This window comes from Psammomys obesus, unplaced genomic scaffold (genome assembly GCF_907164565.1).
Source record: "Psammomys obesus unplaced genomic scaffold, mPsaObe1.curated_primary_1811, whole genome shotgun sequence".
NCBI lineage: Eukaryota > Metazoa > Chordata > Mammalia > Rodentia > Muridae > Psammomys > Psammomys obesus.
This window is the reverse complement of record NW_026596040.1, coordinates 17951151-17974643: the sequence shown is the minus strand read 5'-3', so window position 1 is coordinate 17974643 and position 23493 is coordinate 17951151. Positions and strand designations below refer to the sequence as shown.

The window sequence follows — 23493 nt, the reverse complement described above, 5'->3', positions numbered from 1 at the left end:
GTGTGTGTGTGTGTGTGTGTGTGTGTGTGTGTGTGTGTGTGTGTGTGTCACCAAGAGATCATCTCAGAGCTTGGGGGAAGTAGTTTGTAACACTTTGTTACAGCAGCCCAAGAGAAGTAAGAAAGATAATGCAACAGAAAGCAAATTTCTCAAGGATAATTTTCAATGAGAGTTACCTATAAAGAGATTATTGGAAGGAAGAGAGGAGAAACCCTTTGTTACCCTAAAGCCTCTGGGCAAGTCATTAAACCACTTGATCTGCGGTTTCATCAAGTGGCTAGGCCACTGTTACATGAAAACTTCAAAACACTAGCAGAAAAATCTAATCCTAAAATAAATTTAAAGTTTTATGGCACAACTGATAAAATGCACAAAGCAGCAATGTAAAACTGTTTTATCACGCTATTTTATTTAAGTCATTTTCTGCTTTATGTTCTAAACCCCACAATAAATACTTTTATAACTAAGAATATTTTGCTAAAATAAAAAAAGTTAAAAAATTAAAAAAAAAACAGGAACCTGCTCAACAAATGAATGAATACCATAAACTTTAAACAAGATTTTCTCCCCTCAGGACGAATGAAGTTGCTCCCATGTAATTAAGACAGGCAATGCTGAATCCACGCATGATTCCACACCACGATTCCAGCATCACCCCAGAACAAAACTGACTCACAGCCACGTCCAGGCCTACCTCACTTCACCTGGAGCACAGCAGGCAGCCAACCAACATTGAGGTATGCCAGTAAGTCAGTGAGGCCAGTGACTTATTGATGAGTACAGAAATTCACAAAACCACTATTTACACTGCAAGGAGAATTTGGAAGAGGACATTTCACCACCCACAATTTTTGTATGTTTTTCTTCTTTTTAGTTTCTAAGTGTGACCGAAAAGCAGCACTGCAAAGATGAGACTGGTTGAACAGTACTTCGGAACACTACTGGAGAGTGATCAGGTCTCCACAAAACCTACTAATTAACTAGGGATAACGGTATCTTCCTCAGGTGCAGGATCTCACTATGCAGCTCTGGCTGACCTGGAACTAACTATATAGTCCAGGCTGGCCTTGATTTTGCAACTCTCTCACCTCTGCCTCTCAGTTGCTGGGATTATTGGTGTGTACCACCACAAAACTATAGGATATTTATGTGATAAAAAACACTATATTATAAAAAAAGTAGAGAGTAATGCCTCATCCGTGACAAAGGCAGAAAGAAAGGAGCATCAGGAAGGCAACAGACAGAGGTGGCACCGGTAGCAAGCCCTCCAGTTTAACCTCAGTTAAGAAGTTACGAAGATGCTTACTTACCTCTTTCTGCAGGTTGGAGAGCTGAGAGGAAAGGCTCTCGATCCTCATGCGACTCTCCATCAGTTCTTCCCTGGCGCTGTTGACAGTGGAAGTGTTCATCTCTGAGGACAGCCTGGCATTCTCAAGCTGTAAGAACAGGAAGCCACAGTGAGTCTTACCTAGTAAGTTAGAACTAACAAATGAGGAAGCGTGATTCAAAGACACTTCAAACGTAAATACCTTCTGGTAACCAGCTGACGAAACACAGGAAAAACATGGTTTGCTGACGTACTTCACCATACGCTTGTCCTTTCAGACTCACTTCTAAAAGTATGAGCTTAAACAATTTCAATATATCTAGGTCATTAACTCAGCTTATTTTTTTCAGTATTTCACCCACTAAGCATTTACTATCTAGGGTAGCACTAACAAAGATCTTGGACAATAGAAACTTGAGTGTAGTCATGTCTGCAAGGGAAACATCCTATATTCCAAACCCACCAAATCTAACACAGAATAGACTCCACTCCGTAACCAGACTCTTCCTTTCGGAAGCAAAAGCAGAGAAAACAATGCCCTCATCTCCAAAAGGGGTGTGTGTGTGTGTGTGTGTGTGTGTGTGTGTCTGTATGTCAAGTAATAATTTTTAATCAGTCATATAACATTTACCATGTGAGAAAAAATAATTTGCAAACAAAACCAAGACCTATCATGTGATCTGTTCATGTAAGTGGGATGATTCCACACTTTAGAAATGAACTGTCAGATTTTCTATTTGGCCTTTCTATGAAAGGTAACAGAGATAACGCAAAGGAAATGACACACCCACTACACTGGCAATGTGGAAGTCAGAGATGGCCGCAGTGTGGAGAAGCACCAGAAGTGCCGGGGTTGGAAAGATTTAAGACACTTCAGGCTTAACTACTCTGATACAACGTGAGTGACCCACTGACACAAACATAGAATTTTACTTCTAATAATACTGGAATAAATTCATTTTTATCTGCATCCTAGTAGTGTCTAGTCTATATGAAGCTACATTAAAGTTACATTCATTTTACTTTATTCCTAAAGAACAAGAGAATCATTTCATTTTTTCTAACTTTCTAAAACTTTTTCTTTCATTATTTTATGTTTACAGGCATTTTTCTTGCGTGTATATTTGTGCACCACATTTAAGGCAGAGGGAGGGCATTAGATCTCACAGGACCACGATTATAGACAGGTATGAGCTGCCATGTGCGTGCTGGGAACTAAACTCGTAACCCCTGGAAGAGCACCCTGTGCCTTTAACTTCTGAGCCATCTCTCCAGCTCCTTGTTCTGGTTTTTAAAAAAGATTCCTGGAGCTGGAGAGATGCTCAGCAATTAAGGGCACTGGCGACTCCTCTAGAGGAACCCAGGTTCAATGTCTAGCACCCACACAGCAGCTCACAACCACCTATAGTTGTGGTTCCATAGAATCCAGTGTCTTCATCTGGTATGCAGATAAACATGCAGACAAGCACCTATATAAAATACATCTGAAGAGAAAGCTAGAACAGAGCACGCCGTCAGACTCCTCAGGGTGGCTGCGGTACTGACTGGGTGTGCAGGCAAGCGCTCACCTTGGCATGGTAGGTCTGCTCCAGCTCCTCCTTGTACAGCCTCACTTGTGCATCATGCTGCTCTCTCATCTCATGCAGAGCTTGAGCCAGCTTGTACTCATACTCAATCTGACGCCCAGAGTCCACCTCCACCAAACGTGTTTCGTGTTTCCTTCTTGTCTCATTGATCTCCTGCAGCGAGAAAAATAACATAAAACCAAGTTGTTTACAAGGACCATGCCAACCAGAGCAACCTCAGGGCCATTTCATGCTCCGCATGCTAATCTCTATGCCTGTCCTGTCTCAGAACAGGTCCACGATTACACTGCTATCTTTTAGTTTTCAGGCAGAAGATCTCTGGGTATTAACATAATGACATGATGACAGTACTTCAAGCCCCAGGAAATTTCCCAGCTCTTTTCAGGGATATAGCTAATTCATTTCTCTGTTGGCCTGACGATTTTTGCTAAACAGTGTTTGTTTCTGAGTTGCTTTACTGGTAGTGCCTAAGGACAACTCTAAAAAAGACATTTCCTCAGATACAGTGAGAGTTTAGATGACTCTTCTTAGACTCTGATGTTACACTATCAGGAACAGTGTATGCAGGTCTCACTCTCAGCAATGTCACTTGACTATCTCAATCCACTGATAAGGGACAGAAACAGTCGTGACCTTCACGGTTTTAAGACACTGTCCTGCTTGGTGGTGGTGGTGGCACATGCCTTTAATTCCAGCCATCGGGAGGCAGAGGCAATTGGATTTGTGAGTCCACAGAACAAGTTCCAGGACAGCCAGGGCTGTTAAACAGAGAAACCCTGTCTCAACGGGGAAACAACAAAACCAAACAAACAAAACTGTCCAAATAACCTGGGATAGGAAATTTGTAGTTAGGCACATAAGCCCACTAATAAAAACTGTCCATTTTAGCTTCTCACACTGAGCGTATTTGTCTTGAAAGGAAATAATGAAAGAAGCCACAAGGGGGCACTGCAGCTCAAAAGTTGTTTGTGTAACTTTGCACAGTGCTAGGGATTAGACCAAAGACCTCCCAGGTTAGGAACATATTGTATCACCTATCTAGTACCTAGCCCTCTGCATTTTTCCTGTGTGTTTCTTCATTGTTCTCTTAACCATCAAAGGAGAAAATGTGCTTTGTGCAGTTACCTGCAAAGTGTCTCCTATCCTGCCATGTTGGTATTAGTTACCTTTTACTTATACAAAAGAAAGAATACTTTTGCTTGTTTGATTTTATAGTGTGTGGGGCTATATCACACACAAATGACCTGTACCCACACAGATGTCAGAGGAGAATCTGCAGGAGTAGGTTTTCTTTCTACAGTGTGGATTCCAGGGATCAAACTCAGGTTGCTGGGCTTAGCAGCAAATGTCTTATAATGTCTTACCTGATAAGCCATCTCAGCTCATTACTTTTTGACACTGGGTCTCAAGTAGCCTAGGCTACTCCCAAATTCACTACACAGTGAGGATGACCTTGAAATCCTAATTCTCCTGTAGTAGGATTCCAGAGATGAGCCACCATGCCCCATGTTTCCCTTAAAAAGAAAACTTTGCCAGGCAGTGGTGATGCCCACCTTTAATGCCAGCATTCTGAGTTCAAGGCCAGTCTGGCAACAAAGTAAGCTCCAGAATGGCCAAGGCTACAATGAGAAACCCTACCCTGAAAAAGCAAACGAAGGAGCAAGAAAAGAAATAAAAATTTTTTTCTGTAGTTACCTCTTCGTACATATTTTTACGAAACTCCAGGTCCTCAGTAAGGCTCTGACAACGATTCTCCAAATCTACTTTAAGTAAAGTTTCATCTGCTAACTGCTTTTTGGCGGCAGATAAGGATGCTTCCAGCTATAAGGAAAAAGAATGAAAAGCTTATATGGCAATCATTTAGTAATGATTTAATATATGAATTAGATCAAGCAAGCATTAGAGTTCCTATTATTAACATGGGTATCTCATTTTAGCTTCATGGTGATTTGCTGGTTCTACCCCAGAGGGTCACCTGAAATCACCTATCCAACTGTAGCTGTCAGTGGAGGAGGAACTAATGATTTTTATCGAACCACTTTCCTGTTCCCAGTGTGCAATGACCTCTCTTCTACTTTGTGTTCTGGTACAATAATGACGCAGACTTTGAAAGCAGAGGGAGGGGGAGTGTACGGGAGAGCAGCAAGGTGTGCAAAGCCCAGACCGGAGGGTAAAGAGGAGCCACCATGCTCCACATGCTAGCTACCAACATGGTTCTCTGAGGAAGTCACCACAAGGCTTCAAAATTAATTAATTAATTAAAACAACCCACAGACTATGGCTTACAAATGCCAACTAACCAAACAAATGTGGGTCAGGGGCAGAATCTTACCTGGGCAATCTGGTCTTTCAGATCTTCCAAGTCTCCCTCTAAACTCTTTTTGTCCCCGAGGGCAGTAGCTAGTGCTGCGTCCTTAGAGTTTAGTGCTGCCTCATACTCTCGAAGCTTCATCTGGGCTCCATTGAGATCAGACTCCTTCTTAGCATAGCTGTAAAATCAGAACACCACAGACAATCACAGACCCGCACTGAGGACTTCTTTTTGCCTGCTTAAGTGAGAAATCAAGACAACTTAAACATTGGCTGCCTGAAGCTAAGCAGGAACATCAGGTCAAGAGTCTGAGTGGATCACATTTTCCCACATCACATGTTAACTAATGACCATGGGAGTGGGACAAAGAAACCAGTAAGACCCAGTCTCTGAGAACTAGAGAGATAGCTCAGGGCTAAAAGCACTGGCTGTTCTTAGACCCATGTTCAGGTCCCAGCACCCACATGGTGGTCACCTGTTAACTTCATTCGAGATCAGACACCCTCTTCCAGTCTCCCCAGGCCCTACACAAATGCAGGGCACAAAGACACCTGTCAGCAAGCACTCATTTGCATAAAATCTCGTATAATAGCAGCTAACTGATGCCACGACGCTTGCAAGCACCTTCCATTTCTAGCATAAGAAGTGACTGAATTTTCCCTAATTACATGGAGTTCTATGTTGGAAAAGTAAAGTTCTTTTATACAGAGTTTATCCAGGGGCAATGGGGTCACACTATGTAGCCCTGACTAGCCTGGAACTCTGTGTAAGTCATCAGGCTGGTGACGAAGTCAAGAGATCCTAGAAGGCCTTCCTCTGCCTCCGAGTACTAGCAAATAAAAGTTGTACCATTAAGGCTAGGGAATAATTTTGTGAACAATTACATTCTAAAAACATGTTTGCAACTTAAATAAATCTTTATCGTTAATTACACAGAAAAGTGCTTACTATATCAAGATTCTGGATAGTTGCTATTAATTAAAACTGGAGTAATGTTAATGTTAAACTAAACTAACTCATAGTAAAAAAGCATAATTTAAGAAGATGCCTTACTCGCTGTGGTATGTCTCAACAGAATGTTTTTTGGTGAGTCCTGTATGATTTAGGGCCACAAGATGGCAGGCTTTAGCTGAAAAACTAGTCTACAATGGATAAAGCAACTGTTTAAAATTTGACTTAAAACAAATAAAGATTATGTTTTGGCTGGAGAGATGGTTAAGTGCACTTGCTCAGTCATGAGGCCCAGGATTGGAATCCCAAACACATGTAGCACCAGGTCCAAGAGCTCTTACCCGCTCTTCAGGACCCTGATGGGCACCTGCATTCACATGCGCACATACTCCTACACATTTGCAGATGCACACATACATACAGACACACAGACAGATGCACACATGTGCACATACACATTCCCAGACACAGGCACATAAGACAGGCAGGCAGGCAGGCATGTGTGCACACTAGCATGAGTACATGCACGCACGCACATACAACCCTTTTCTAAGAGAATCCAATTCTCATGAATTATAGCCAAATGAACTCATTCAAGCCCTGAGTCTCCACAGAAATTCCATGTTGAAGCCTATGAAAGAGCCACAATTTTATCCCACTATAAAATGGCCAGAGCTGAGTACACATCACGAATACCTAGAATCAAAGGAAAATCACTCTTTGAGAAAGGTTTCTACACCTCCAAGTGCTAGAATACAGCCACAAAGCCACACCAAGTTTTACTGTGTCCTGGGAATAGAACCCAAGGTTTCATACATGATAGGAAAGCAGTCTACCAAAAAAGGTATATCCCCAGCCTTTAAAAAAAAAAAAAAAAAAAAAAAAAAAAACAGCTGGAGAAATGGCTCAGTAGTTAAGAGCACTGGCTGCTCTTACAGAAGACCAGGGTTCAATTCCCAGCTCCTACAGTTACATGGTAGCTCACAACTGTCTGTAACTCCAGTTCCAGAGAATCTGACACCCTCATACAAAACAGACTGATATAGGCAAAACACCAAAGCACATTAAATTAAAAAATAAAAACAAAAAAAAACAACTTTGCATTGGCTCGGGGGCTGAGCACTTGCTGCTCTTGCAGGGGACCCAGATTCTGTTCTCAGCACCTCTGAATGCCCAGTGACTCCAGTTCCAAGGATGAGTCCTCTTCTGATCTCTGAGGGCCTGGGCATACTTGCGGGGAGGAGGGGGACATACATGCCAGCCAGCAAAACACTCATTCACAGAAAACAAATCTTTAAAAAATTTAATAACATTGTATAAAAATTACATAATAGTTATAAAAACTACTATCAGAAACTACTACAGCACTGCCAGGATGTGCTTCTGTATGGGCCGCGTGCCTACACACGCAGGCTATGAGGTAGCCATGCTCTACACGGCACCACTGTATGGGCTCACTGTGCTGCTGGAATGAGTGATAGCATGCACGGAGCCCGCCCTCCTGGTCACACCAAGTACAAGATGCAACACTGTGGAAATGAGAAATACAAAAAAACCAAAAGCTACTGTGCAGCACTTTGTGATTAGCCACTTCCTTCACAAAAACAAAACAAGTAAGACACGCAATGGAAGGATAAAGGGAATGCTGATAGTGCCTATAAGGTCAAGCTCTTAGTTACTTAAAGCACTGATAGTCTGTTAAGTACACACTGGCTGAAAGCTCCAATAGTGACATGATCAGCAAATTAGGCAGGCACCAGCCAGAAACTAGAAACATGCTCCTTTTCTTGGGGGGAATTGGAGGGGGTGTTAAAGACAGGGATTCTCTATGTAGCTTTGGCCCCGGAACTCGCTCTGTATACCAGATTGGCCTTGAACTCACAGAGATTCACCTGTTTCTGCCTCCCAAGTGCTGGGATCACAGGTGTGAACCATCACTGGCCAGCTAGAAAAACATGCTTACATTTGTACAAAAAACTGACTTTGTATGTCCTCACCAAGGGGGGAAAAAAAGAATTAGCTCTTACTTTTAAACACTTGGCATTTTCTTCTAAGAATATATAAAACACCTATAATAGTTCTTTCCAGAGAAACTCAACTGGCAGATTTTTATAATGTGGACATTAAATAATTATTATGATAAAGAATAAAAAATTTCACTCTAGGAGGCAGAGGCCAGCCTGCTCTACATAGTGAGTCCAGGACAGCCAAGGCTACACAGAGAAACCCTGTCTCAAAAAAAAAAATAAAATAAAAAAAGAGGGGGCCTGTAGAGATGGCTCAGTGGTTAACAGTACTGTCTGCTCTTCCAAAGGTCCCAGGTTTAATTCCCAGCACCCACATGACAGCTCACAACTGTTTTTAACTCCAATCCCAAGGGATCTGACACTTTCCCATTAATGAACATAAAATCAAAACAAATAAAGCATAGGAAGGAAGGAAGGAAGGAAGGAAGGAAGGAAGGAAGGAAGGAAGGAAGGAAGGAAGGAAGGAGAGAGAAAGAAGAAAGAAAGAAAGAAAGAAAGAAAGAAAGAAAGAAAGAAAGAAAGAAAGAAAGAAAGAAAGAAAGAAAGGTCACTTGTCACTTTTAGGAAGAAAAGCACACCTATCATTACACAGACATGTGACTATGCAGAAAGAATTTTAAGCAGGTAGCCAAGAAATGCAAGAGTTCCCATGACAGATTAGAGGAGTACCCTAGTCTCAACATGTATTTCGAGAAACTACCCCCAACTCACCACTACTGGAGGACTGCTTACACCTAACCGGACTAAATGAGATGGCTCAAAGGGTAAAGCTGCTTGCTGCCAAGCCTGACAACCTGAATTTAATCCCCAGGGTCCACATAATGGAAGGAGAGAACTGACTTGACAAAATTGTTCTCTGACCTCCATGACATTCGTGCACGCACACAGACGTCTTTTTTTTTTTTAGTTAAAAAAATTCCTGACTCAAGAATCTGAAGTAGAGAAATCAACTACAATCAGATGGTATCAAGAACTAGAGGCAGAGGTAGACGGATCTCTGTTGAATTCGAGGCCAGCCTGGTCTACAGAGTGAGCCCAGGACGCCAGGGAAACCCTGTCTCAAAAGCCATACACACATGATGCTCACTGACGGTACACTGAAGACACAGATCCCTGTCCTGTGGGACACTCAGTGGGTCCCTCAAAAGACTGAAGACCCAAAGGAGGGCAAGACACAGAACACCTGAAGATAACAGTGGTCTTGCTGAATGAATGTCAAATGAATCTGAGACTGTATTCAACAGTACCTAAGTAACACCTTTCCTGAAGTCTCTTCCTGGCCTTTCCACCCTGCTTTTTTATGGAGGGGGAAAAAAAAAGCTGCAATACTTTTCCAATTTCTGAAATTCACTTTCATAAATGTCCTCCTTCTCATGCAGCCAATGAATCATGAAAACATTCTTAAGATTACACCCATCTTCAGATAAGAGCAATCAACCAATGAGTTTTATGTCAAATAAGTGGCATTAACAGTGAGTTAACAGTCTAAACATAATCTTGTCAGTTTTCTAATTTTTCTTTCATGAAACATGGCCTAGAAAGTCCTAGTTATTAGCACATAGTCAAAGTACAGGAGCTGCAGGCTGGTTTCCTGAAACACACACTGTATCACTTATGCCCAGTGTGATAGTGTGACACTGTCAAGAAATAGAGACCAATTTAGACAGAAATCCAAAGTTATTAGACAGTAATTAAGGTGCTACATTTGTCTTTGACTAGTCCTTGAATAGAGACATTTATTTGGTGCTACTGATCAGCCTACCTCAACTATTTCTAACACCAGATAGATCCTAAAGTTTTTAATTAAATTCAGCACATTAATCTAAAGCTACAAATATGCACACTACTGAAAGAAAACATGTCTTCAAACACTTTACAAAAGAAACTAAACTGACTGCATCCAAGAGCTAAGCAGTTTTACAAAATGTAGTTGGCAATCTATCCTGAAAAAATTTCCACCCCAAAAGTTTCCTTTCAAGAAAGCTTGAATTTTGCCAGAAACGTTAAGCAATTAACTAGGTCTAATCTGATCATTTAAAAAAAATGAGATGGTCTCGTAATTTCCTAACAGAACTAGCACTGCCTGGGACACACCTCACTTGCAGGAACTGTAAGAGTAAGCTAAGAAGAAGTGGTTAGTTACTCAGTACTTTCCAGACTGCTCCTAACCTCCTCAGACACCAGCTCTATGTGCTTCCCTGGTCTGTGAAGGAGGCTCCTCTCCTCTTCACAGTCCACAACATTAACACGGAAAACATGGCTGCCACCGTAAGGCCACTAATAAAGGGAGGAGCTGACTGCTACCTCTACAGCATGCACACTGACTTCTGTGCTTGTGGGTGTGCTGCTGAGTTATTTAGCCTTGACTTGTTTTCAGTACTTCAGCACCAGATAATCTGGGATCTAGAACAGTTTGTGTGACCTGCCCATGCTTTCTCCATGTCATACATTTTACTAGGTATACTCTACACCAGTCTTTCCAATTAAAAAAAAGTTACAGCACTACTGGAGTGTTCAATGGAGCTGCGCGCACACAATGGTGGAGCACATCTTTAATCCTACCATTCAGGAGATAGAAGCCAGCCTAGTCTATATAGCAAATGAATTCCAGGCCAGTCAGAGTTACAGAGTAAGACCCTGTCCCAAAAAAGAAGAGAAAGCCTCAAGGGAGCTATTCAGAAAAATCACCCAAGACCTAGTATCTGACAATAACAGCACCTGAAAATGAACTAGTAAGCCTATCATATCAGTAAATGTTTTGCTCTATTTTGTTTCTGTTTTTTTGTTTTGTTTTTTCAAGACAAAATTTCTTTGTATAGCCTTGGATGTCCTGGAACTCAACCTACAGACTAGATTGGCCTTGAACTCAGATCCACCTGCCTCTGCCTCCCAAATACTGAGATTAAAGATGTGCACCACTACTATACCAGCTTCATATATTGGTTTCGTGACACCTCATACTATGAGTATAGTCACCTCAGCTTCTAACCGTGTGTGTGTGTGTGTGTATGTGTGTGTGTGTGTGTGTGTAGACTCTGGAGTTCAAAGCCATCCTGAACTACATATACACACGCACACACATATCTATATATAGCGAATTCCTTCTTAAATCAACCTAATTAGAAGCTCATTACAGAATACTTTTAGCTGGTTGTTATGAAATCATGGCCCTTCAAATAACATTTTCTTGTCTAGTGTTACACCTGACAGAAATGCTTATCCAAGTGAAATTTCTAGTTTGACCAGTAGCACCTACTAAGAATGAACAATTTCTAAATCATTCAGTGTAGCTGTAGGCAAAGACGCTGTATTCACCTTTAGGCCGAGATCTAGAGAAATGCTTGGATTGGGATTCTTCTTCCACAGGTGTCATAATTTCTATTTTCCTCAGCTTTGTCTTTGCTATTTGATTTTTCACATACAAAAAGACAAGGCGCAAAAGCTACATTGAAGGGCTAATCAGTGAGCTACTTCTAATCCCAGCGCTGGGGAAAAGATCCTTGAGGCTCACTAGTCAGCTAGCCAGCCTACTTGGCAAGCTTCAGATCCCAGTGGGACGGTGTCTCAAACATCAGGGACACCGGGAGGTTAGCTTCTGGTTCCATATGCACGCACATAACACATACACATAGCATTAATGATATGCAAGAGAATGGGGCAGGAGGGTGGCAAACTCAAGACCACCTTGACAACACTGTCTCAAATTGGGGGAGGGGGCTATCCCAGCTCTCAGTTAACTGCCACAGCTAAAAAGGCCAGCCCTGTTGTACGATGCAAGTCCACAGCTGCATGTTGAAACCCCATCTCAAAAACAACGAAAGTATAAACAATGAAAAACCTAGATTATAATGTCTGGGTTGGCAGAACGCCTACATCTAAGACAAAATATGTTAATTTCTAAAAACTAAATGTATATGCAATCTACCTCAGATTTTATAATACTATATACACAAAATTGTGGACAAGGTCAAAAAATGTGTGCTCAATAAATGTTTGCTAAGTGAAAAAAAGCCATTACAGGACTGTTCTTACTCAGAACAATTCTGAGGGATAAAAGTAAACATTTAACTTTTCACTTTGTAGCCACAGTCCACATTCATCACCACACAGTGCACCCCAACAAAAACTATTACTGTTAATCATCACAAGACAAGAAAGAATTTTTCATTGTTGTGTAGTCTGGCTATCCTGAAACTCATTTTGTAGACCTGGCTGGCCTTGAACTCAAATCACTGGCCTCTGCCTCCTTTGTGCTGGGATTAAAGGTGTGCACTACCAGGACAGCAGCACAAAATAAGAATTTTTAAACTGCTGGAAACAGGCCCGTTCTACCCGGAGATCCAAGCCAATCTGTCCCAGCTGCCTCGGCTCTGTCCCAGTTCTAATTCACCATGAGGTGGTTCTGAACAGCTGACAGAGGCAGCTGCACAGCACTTAACACTCACAATAAGGTTCTAGGGGTTTGTTCACAATCGGAGTGCAGAACCTGCCTGCCTTTATTATCTACATAGCCCACACTTACGGAAAGAGTAAACGTTGAGACTTTAATATGCCTATATAATAATCTTCATTCCCAGCCAGGGCGATAATCCTGCACTCAGGAAGCTGAAGCAGTGGGATTGCTCCAAGTTCAAGGCTAACTAGACAGGTTCCCAAAATAAACAAATCTGCTTTCCTAAAACCAAATAACAGGATTTCAAGATAGGCTCAAGTTTCATGAGAACAGGTTTGTACTGATCATTTTCAATATTGTGTAAAGAGAAAAGGGACGTCAGCCACAATGTTTCTCATTAGAAAAACTAATGAACTTTCCAGCAATTAAAATACATATAATACACAAAATACCCCCCAACATCTTGTGGACACAATTCCCACCAGGAGGGTTTCCTCTGGCACATGCGAAGAGTACAACATGCTAGGAACACTCAGAGCTGCCAAGGTCACTGAAAGCAGAATAAACCATCCACTGACAAATGCCTAGAATCCAGTAAGAAGCAAACCAATCCCAACAAATCAAATTAGTTAGTACAATACCAAGTAAGGCTAAAACTGGACCATAGTTTCTTTCCTCTGGATTAAATAATAGACTGGTTCCAGGACCCCTCTTCAAGATAACCAAAACCAGTAATTCCCTCTACAAAGTAGTATGTTAAGATATATATTATGTTATATATATAGTATAGGTTAACCTATCATACATAGCCTATAGATATCCTCTTCTATACTTTAAATCATCTCTATATTATCTATAACACTTAAGACAATACAAATGACATGAAACAGTTGTTCTACTGTATTTGGTGAATTAGAACAAGAATCTTTACATGGTTAGTATAAACATTTTTTGTGCATTTTCAGTTGAATCCCATGGCTGTAGAGAGCCAACTATGTACTAATATATAATAAAATCATTGCTTAGCCAGGTGTGGTAGCACATTATTCCCAGCACTCAAGAGGCAGAGGCAGGTACATCTCTGGGTTTGAGGCCAGCCTGATCTACAGAGTGAGCTCCAGGACAGCCAGAGCTACACAAAGAAACCCTGTCTCAAAAAAAAACAATGAATTTAATTAATTAATTTCTCTACCTACTAGTCACATGAGCTAGTGTGTCACATAAGCATTTGCAAGAGAGCACAAGGAATATTTTAAATACCTAACTCTGATGATTTAAGTGGCCCTACCAACATCTAAATAGCAGAAGGTATACTGGGGAAAAAAAAAGACTAAAAGAGCTCAACTCCACTGTATAGCACCCAACTCACACCAGGATATAAAGAGTAGAAGTGAAAACAAGGCAATCATTTTCGCCACAAGCCCTTAAATCTCTCTCTCCTGGATGGATAGTCACAGGTAGCTTGTTTTGAAAGCACTCATCACAAAAGTCTGAGTCAGGGAAGTCAGGGAAGCTATCCCTAACTACTGAATCAACATTGGCCTGAGCTGGATGGAAATTACTAAAAGTGAGAGAAGCCCAAAGGAGAGCGAACCCTGCTGTAAGGAACCTGGTAAAGAGGTTTGAGAAAGGCTTCATGTTTGAAGAGATCAAGTCAGATATGTACCTCATCAGACAGACATAAACTGTGGGGTGAGACATACTGCAGGAGCCAGTCCACAGAGGGAAGAAGAGTCTTCCATAGGCCGAGCAACATGACCCACCCAACTGGCTCAAGACCATTCATTTCAAGTATGCTCGCTGTCCTCTGCTATAAGACTCGGGTTCAGTGCCAGCACCCACACACATGGCAGCTCAAAACCATCCCCAACCAGAAGGATCCAATACCTTCTTCTGGCCTCCAAAGGTACCAGGCATAGACATTATACAGAGAAAACACTCATTTGCTAAACAACAAATTTTTTTTTAAAAAATGTCTTCTGAGAGATGGAGAAACAGCTCAGTGGGGAATAGTGGTGTGTAGAGTTCAGATTTCAGCACATAAACAGCTGCACACACCTGTACTCTCAGTACTGTAGGGGTGGGGCAGCCAGGGTGAGGGGTCACTGGGTCTTCTAGCCACTAGCCTAGCTCCTGGTTCAGTCAGAATGTGTCACAAGACACTCCTAAAGGACAGAATGATGGGGCAGGACACCTCAGGTCTTTTCCTTTGGTCCTGCCAGTGCACTCGCGCACACCACATAACACCTGCCCAGATGCCTTACTACATACACACACCACATAACACCTGCCCAGCTGCCTTACTACATACAAAGCTCTTCAAGCACCATCACAGCAAACTTCAAGAATTCTTCCCCTCGCTACCAACACTGTGTAGCTGAAACTGTATTGTCTTCTCTCCCTTCCACCTCAAGTGCAGCTAGTGGCTTTATTCCACTGCATTTCACTAACACCAGGCCCTCCACACAATAAAACCATCTCTCCAGTACGAAAGACAATAGATACTATTTAGGCCTTATCTAACCCTCCCCCCAAAATCTTGTTCAATGGCTCACCTCTCCTTCTCTCTCTATTACAGACCATCTCCACTGAGTCCCCACCTTCTACCTTATCTCCCTATCTCAGAACTCTATGTTGCCAGCTGACATCTCCACCCCAAAGTCCAAACACCACTAACTTCTCACCACCCAGAGCAGGGTCCTTCCCTAGCAATCTGCCAACCCTGGTTGACATGACCTTGCATGAGAGTGGCACCCTAGACTCCTCCCTAAACCCTACGCCCACTCAGGATCTCTTCAAGCCACCTCCTCTCCTTCCTGACAATCTTGGGTCCAAGGGCTACTTGCATTACTTCCTACTGGTGTTCTTGTCTTTTTATTTTTGTAATACAGCCAAACCCATGTCACTCTTCTAAGATTCCTGAGGTCCCTCAGGACTAAGACACAGTCCTCAACCTTCCATTTATACATCCCTTGCTGGTTACATGAATTTCTGGTACCCAGGGCAACTGCATTCTCCATTTTTTCCTTTGAGAAATGAGCTCTTCCTTACTACCCAATACTTAACTTAGACATCACCACCTCCCCAGGGGTCTTTCCGGTTTTCTCATGACTCCTAAAGACCCTTAGGTGGCAGCCCTGTTTCTTCACAGTATCAGGTAACAGCTGCTATCACAACACTTACTACTTGTACATCATAATACTGCAATGCTGGCTTTCTGGCTCCCATTCCAGACTGTAAGCAACATGAATGGGGACAGTGTCCTACTCTATTCCCCACCACCTGCTGCAAAGACTTAACACATAGATCTCTGTTCCAGCATGTGCCAAATACAAAATGGAAGCACACTTCTGTCACGGGTATTAAAAGATTTAGAGAGGTATTAATTTCTTCTAAATTATTAAGGTATCGAGTAAAGTAGGAAGGCAGCTCTGTACGGAAAAGAAACCTGAGTAATTTACTCTCACTCATTTCTCAAAGGAAAAGAAATTATTTTATTTGGGAATGGAGCACTGGCTACAGGCTGGAAAGATGCCTCCGGTAAGAGCATTGTCAAGTCTTCCAGAGGTCCTGAGTTCAATTAGCTCGCAGCCACATGCTGGCTCACAACCATCTATACTTGGGATCTGATACTCTCTTCTGGCATGCAGGTGTACAGGCAGAAAGCACTGGCTGCTCTTCTGGAGGACTGGGGTTCAATTCCCAGCACCCACACGGCAGCTCACAATAGTCTATATACCTCTAGGTTCTGGAGATCTGACAGTATCTTCTGGCCTCCACAGGCAAGAGACTGGCATGCTGTGCACAGACATACACGCAGGCAAAACACCCATAAACATAAAAGTATTTTTAACTTTTAAAATCTTTAAAAGGCTTATTTTCAGCCAGGCACAGTGGTGTGTGCCTGTAATCCCAGCACTCTGGGAGGCAGAGGCAGGCAGATCTCTGAATTTGAGGCCACCCTGGTTTACAAAGGAAGTCCAGGACAGCCAAGGCTACACAGAGAAACCCTGCCTCAATCAATCAATTCTGTACAGTACTTATTTTCTTTTTAATTATGTACATATGTCTGTGAGCATAATCAAGAAGTGAAGGCCAGATGTCGGGTTCTCTAGAGCAGGAGTTGCAGGCACTTGTAAGCCACCCAAAGTGGGTCCCAGGCGTAGAGCCAAGACCTCTAGAGTAGCAAAATGTCCTTTTTACCACTGAGACATCTCTCCAGCCTCATCTTCACCTACTTCTTATTAGCAAATGACACCCTCAGTTGTTTTTGTGCTGTTGTATTGGTTTTGTTTTTTTTTTGTTTTGTTTTGTTTTTTTTTGTTTTTCGAGACAAGGTTTCTCTGTGTAGCCTTGGCTATCCTGGACTTGCTTTGCAGATCCACCTGCCTCTGTCTCCCCAAGTGCTGGGATTACAGGCCTGCACCACCACACCTGGCTGACCCTCAGTATTTCAAACAGTATTTAAACCACTGCACTCTCCTGACAAATTCAAAGCTACCTCCTTGAACGCAATCAATACCAGAAACCACAGAGCTGGCACCACTGCCAAAAGCAGCACCCTGTCCTGTGTGAGATTTCTAGTCCAAATTTCAAGTGTCGGTGCTATAAGATTACTTCCTGTCAGGAAACCCAGAAAGTCAAACAGCTCAGCACTGCTGTGATTCAATGAGACAGTATGTTAAAACCCAGCAGGAGTTAGACAGAGAAATCACACTGCATCTCCACCATTCATTCATCTACACAACTCCAGAGCCTCATTTCCTCAGTCGTCAGCAGGGTTGTCAAAGCGCCTGCTTATATGATGGTATCTATAAAGCTCCTGGTTCAGAGATGACAACCAGAACAGAATAGAGTGGAAGTGACTGTCAGCTTTTTGTCCAGCATTACATGAGACTCAGGCTCTCGAGGTCCTCTATCTACAGAATGAGCGGATGCCCATCTAGCACCAAAAGCTCTCTGACTTTCTCATTATCAGTAGATCCAAATGAAGCAAAAGCAACATAAACACAACATGCTTTAAAAGACCAAGCAAGCAGGTTAGCTCAAGAAAGCCTTATGACAGAGGCCCAGCAAATAACATGATTAGACTTTGATTCCAGTGCAGACAGGAAGTTTTTGCTCTCAGCACCATAAACAGCAATATGCCAAGAATTAGAATCAACCTCCAAAAACTTAGCCACTGCTGCTAAGAGCAAATATTCAAAAAAACTGCCATGCCCTTTACCCAGGGGCTAATACTTAACCAGCAAATTAAGAAACATTTAACCAGTAACTTGATACTGTTTGCCAGAAGGCTCCAAAGGCTCCTGGTGTTCATGGCATCCCTCTGGCCTCTGAGAAACTGGCTAGCTTCAGTCAGTACAAAGTTTCTTTCTTTGGTCATAGCAATCGACAGGGCCAGTTCAGGTTATACTATCATATCTTTAAAATGTGCTAACTCATGGCACTGAACATTTACTGCCATGTAAAAATGCCAAAAAAAGATCTGTATAAGAAAATATTACCAGCCTATATCACAAACTCCTATTTTTTATTAATGACATAAACACAATTCTTCAGAACTCTAGCATTTTCTCCATTTTTTAAATGTTTTCTGGGGTGGGAGGAAGTAAAAGTCAGGACTACTTGGGAGTCTGGTTTCTCCCACCTTGGGCTCTGGGGATCAAACTCAGGAAATACGTGCCTTTACCTGCTGAGCCACTTCACAGGGACAAGTTCTTACTGCGGAACCCAGAGCTGAGCTCAAATGATCCTCCTGCCCCTCAGCCTTCCCTCCCAAGTTATTTTTGGTCAGTGTATTATCACAGCAGTAGAAAACAAACAAGAACAAACAGCTAACAAGAAAATAACAGCATCAAACAACCAACAACAATAACTGCTGGAAGACAGAGGAACAAAACGACTGTACTATGCCTATGTACTGAAACAAAATGTTAAAATAATCTTGTCCAACTATCAAATGTGACACAGTTACTCTTGGATATCCAGTTTCCTGCTATCCTTTCTGCATAAGTTACTTAAAAGATGTTCTCCAACAGAGCAACAAAACCACAGGAAAATATATGATCCAGACAAAACTGGATCACAAATTCCAATATATTAACATATGAGACATCTTAAAAACAGAGCTCCCAGGACGTGGTAACACACACCTTTAATCCCAGCACTTAGGAGGCAGAAGCAGGCTCTCTGAGTCCCAGGCAGAGATAAACACTGAAATCTCGTCTTAAGAAAAAAAAAAAAAAAAAAAAAAAAGAGTTCAAAATAAGAATGTAGAATTGGATAACAGATGCTATGACTAAATATCTTCAAAAGGTTTGTAGATATAAAGATAACTTGTTTCTTTAGTCAGCAAGAAAAATGAACTATTTAGGAACAAAACTGTGCAAGACATAACAGGGTCCAAATTTAAATTTAAAAAAAAAAAACAAAAAACAAAAAACCACTGGCATGTTTTGAGAAATCGTGATGGTGGAAATGCACCCAGTGCCCGGCGTGGTGGCACACTTGGGAGGCAGAGGCAGGTCGATCTCTGTGCCTGACCTAGAAATCAAGTTCTAGGGCAGCCAGGACTGTTACAACAGAGAAATCCTGTCTCAAAAAACAAAACCAAAAAAGAAATGAGGCTGATCCTAACACTTCAGTGTACTGTAGTACAAATGGAGAAAAACACAAACCTACGCCGCTAGTTGGTAACCTCAAAAACATTTTGAACTGTCATCTTTTAGATAGGCATGTCTTGACTGTACTATTCCTTTGCTGATTAACTTTATTTTCCTCTTATTGATTATCACCTAAACTATACCACCTTTCTAGTATGTAAATAATCCTGCGTGTTCCTTTTCAGTTTTTAATCCTACTGAAGCCAACACGTGATGGCTCCACAACATTTACCACTACTGTCAACCAGGTGGCAGTATTGTTACCGTGTAGTAAGCCTTCAACTGTTAGGTTAGCCTCCGTAAAGAAGACCATCAGAGCCCCCGGCATCAAAATGTCTCAGACCACACAGAAGACATTTGTTTGCTTGTTATAGGATTATCCCCCTGCCCTGCTACAGCCTAAAACTAGGACATTAGTTTATTTTTTTTTTTTAATCTGTGACCTCAACACACAACAGTAACTGGCACACACCAGATGTTTGATCTGTGTAACATTTTAATATCTCTGAAATTGTGAATGGGTTCAAGACAAGGGTGGGCCCTGATTTTATTTTTCTTTTTACTGATATACATAATAATGGCTAAGTTTTTAAATTAATTTATTTTTTATTTATTACAATTTCTTCACTGTGGCCCCTCCCTCAACCCCTCCCAGTGGAAAGCCTCCCTCTCTCTTCTCCCATGCCACTCCCCTAGTCCACTGATAGGGGAGGGCCTCCTCCCCTTCCATATGACCCTAGCCTATCAGGTCTCATCAAGACTGGCTGCATTGTCTTCCTCTGTGGCCTGGTAAGGCTGCCCACCCTCTGAGGGGTGGGGAGGTGATCAAACAGCCAGCCACTGAGTTCATGTCAGAGACAGTGCCTGTTGCCATTACTAGGGTACCCTCTTGGTCACTGAGCTGCCATGGGCTACATCTGTGCAGGGATTCTAGGTTATCTCCATGCATGGTCCTTGGTTGGAGTATCAGTCTCAACAAAGACCCCTGGGCCCAGATTTTTTAGTTCTGTTGGTCTCCTTGTGGAGTTCCTGTCCCCTCCAGGTCTTTCTACTCCCCCTTCTTTCACATGATTCCCTGCACTCTGCCCAAAGTTTGGCTATGAATCTCAGCATCTGCTTTGATACCTTAATCAGCAGAGTCTTTCAGAGGCCCTCTGTGGTAGGCTCCTTTCCTAATCCCTGTTTTCTCCCTCTTCCAATGTCCATCCCATTTGCCTTTCTGAATGAGGGCTGAGCATCTTACTCAGGATCCTCCTCCTTGCTTAGCTTCTTTTGAACATACAGATTTCAGTATGTTTATCCTTTATTGTATGTCTAATATCCACTTTAAGTGAGTATTATTACCATGTGTGTCTTTCTGCTTCTGAGATACCTCACTCAGGTTGATCTTTACTAGTTCCATCCATTTGCCTGCAAATTTCATGATTTCCTTGATTTTATTTGCTGAATGGCTAAGTTTTACAAGCAAAGTCATCTAAGATTTAAGAAAACGCAATAAGATTTTTTTTTAAACAAATGATAAGACACACCTTCCTCCCTCCCCCAAGACAGTTTCTCTATGTAGACTTGGCTGTCCTGGAACGCACTCTGTAGACCAGGTTGACCTCGAACTCAGAAATCTGGGAATTCCAGACCAGCCAGGACTAACTACAGTTGAGGTCCTGTCTTTAAAAAAAAAGAAAAGAAAAAAAAGGACGATAGATAAAGAGATAATGATATCAGTAAATGATAGCTTTCCAAAAGATAATCCCAAGTGTAGCTAAATCCACTAACAGAAATAGGATGCCTGCAAGGACAGACCTCGGGCCTTAGCTTCAACACTGGGGAAGGGGAAGGTTGAAGACCAGCTTCAGCAACTGAAAATCCATCTCAAAGAGGAGGGTGAAAGGGGAGGGGAGCCGGCGCAAAAGAACTCTGGGCATAGCACACATGCCTTAACTTAAATCCAGTTAGGAGGGCGAGGCAGGTGGGTCCCCGATTTGGACTCCGTGGTGGTCTAGAGAGCTCCAAGCCAGCCAGTGCTACACAGTTGTGACAGTGTCAAAACAAACAGGGCTGGAGAGGTCGCTCAGCCGTTAGGACACTGGATGCCCAGCGGTGTACCGGGGTTCCATTCTCAGCACCCATGGAGTAGCTCACGTGGTAACTCTAGTTCCAGGGACTCTGGCGCCCTCTTTTGGCCTCTGCGGGCACCAGGAATACACGTGCTGCAGACATAATATGAGGGTAAAACACCCATACACTTAAAATAATGTGGAAGAGGCAATGAAGTCACGCAAGCCTGACTGAATCCTGGTTGCCGCAGGAGTATAACTTTAGCTGCAGACCAGCCAGGGGAACAAAATAACTTGTTTCAAAAGCAAAAGAAAAACAAATGTTCGTTCTAAACCAGCCAATGTATTGTTTTATTGTTACCACATACATTCTTACCGACCATCTTTAAATATCTGATAAGGTAGTATACACAACCCCAGATAAAAGGAGATAGGAAAATTAGGAGGTTTGGATACGTACAGAAAGCCATCCCGGGGCAAACAGTCAAAAAGGCTGAATGAATTATCTCGCAGAAAATCTGCTGGTAGTGGTGAAAAGACCATGAATTCCAACCTGAAATTTAGCAAGTCTCTAAAGCATGACACCAGCACTTGTTGCAAGCAACTGACAGTTATACATTTTACCCAGCAGAAAATCAAGGGTAGCAAAGGTGTTACCTGGTCTGAAAACCCGGCTCCCGTTCGATATCAAGCTCACCTCCACTCAACACATCTCATACACTGAACCGTCTGACCTTCCATGGCCTGCTGACTGCCGCGGACCGCGGGTGTGCGGGGTCCCCATTAAGGTCTCTAGGAAAAGGACTATCTTATAGGAGGACTTAATCGAGGAAGACTTAGTCTCAAACTGCCTGCGGGGTGGGCGATCTGTGACTCAAAGGACAACAGCTTTGGCGTACGAAAGCCCGGTTTAAGGAATGTGGTGCGCAGGGCACCCCAAGGACCCGGCCGCCTCCAGAGGACATCCTACCGCAAACCAAACTCTCCAGTTAGGGAACCCAACTAGCCCTAGGCCAAAGGCGTGCAGCTCAGTCCCCGCCCTTCCCGCGCGGTGAAGACAGGCACCGACCGCTGGCAAGATGTCACAGGGCCGCAGACTGTGCGCGCCAAAGCAAGACCCACCCCCGGGAGCCGCGGACGCTCCGGGCGGGTCCCTCCCCTTCCTCTGCCCGCCTAGAACTCATTCATTCTTCGGGCAGTTGGAAAGTCCACCCAGGCCAGCCGCCCAGGCCCACAAACCCACCACATGCTTTGTCTCCCACCAGCCGGAAACACGGGCGCGCACCCGGGCGCGCGCAAGAGCATCAGCTCCCCGTACCCGGGGCCTGCAGATGGGGGCTCAAGTCAAGTCCCGGGCCCAGCCACCTAAAAATGATCGCCGAGGTCCCACCCTCTCAACACCCTCCGAGGACCCCTGTTGGGCTCTTAATCACTAGAGCTTTCAAGACCCGGTGGCCCAGATCCCTTCGGAGGGCCGAGATACCCGGCCCGTGTTATCCCTCCCCCGGGAGCACGGCGCCCGATGGCGTCCCGGAGCCTCTCGGCGCGACCACCGAGCCCTTACTCACTTGAGCAGCAGCTGGTCGTGCTCGGCCTTGAACTTGCCCAGCTCGATCTGTAGCTTGGCGCGCTCGCGGGCCGTGTCGTCGAGAGCGCGGCGAGCGTCGGCCAGCTCGGTCTCGTAGAGAGCCTTGAGGCCGGTGAGCTCGCGGCCGCGCACCTCCTCGCGCTCGGTCACCTGCAGCTGCAGCGCGCTGTTCTCCGTCTCCAGGCTGCGCACCTTGTCGATGTACACCGCCAGGCGGTCGTTGAGCTCGCGCAGCTCCTCTTTCTCCTGCAGCCGCGACAGGCGCGTGGGGCTGAGCGGCGTGGAGGGGGCGCTGACGCGGCTGCCCGCCCGCTGCGGCACGGGGGTCGCGGTCGCCATGGCGGGCGGCGGGAGCGAGGGTGCGAAAACCCACGGGCCGGTGGGGGAGCGAGCGCACCTGGAGCGGCGGCGGCGGCGGCGGCGGCAGCTGCCGCACAAAGAGCGGAGCGGGAGGGCCGCGGAGAGCGCGATCGCCCGCGAGGAAGCCCTTTGTGGGCGGCCACGCACACTCGCAGACGCGCGCGGGAAGCGGCCGGGGCAGCCCGCAGGCCCGAAGGGTGTGCGCCGGGGACAGCCGGGGACGCGAGTCTC

The 23493-nt window shown here is 43.9% G+C and overlaps 1 protein-coding gene across 3 annotated transcripts in view; it reads right to left on the bottom strand.

The window, feature by feature from the left end:
- Window positions 1-23314, bottom strand: part of Lmnb1 (lamin B1) — a 40527-nt gene extending 17213 nt beyond the window's left edge. Inside the window, exons 1-5 of one of the 3 annotated variants that reach the window (XM_055622838.1) lie at window positions 22883-23314; window positions 5246-5402; window positions 4609-4734; window positions 2896-3066; window positions 1311-1436 (exon numbers count right to left, since the gene is read on the bottom strand). In XM_055622838.1, coding sequence (XP_055478813.1) covers window positions 1311-1436; window positions 2896-3066; window positions 4609-4734; window positions 5246-5402; window positions 22883-23241 — 939 coding nt within the window. In that variant the 5' untranslated portion in view covers window positions 23242-23314. The other 2 variants (XM_055622839.1, XM_055622840.1) reach the window with 2 other exon arrangements.
- Between the last annotated feature and the right edge of the window lie 179 nt (window positions 23315-23493).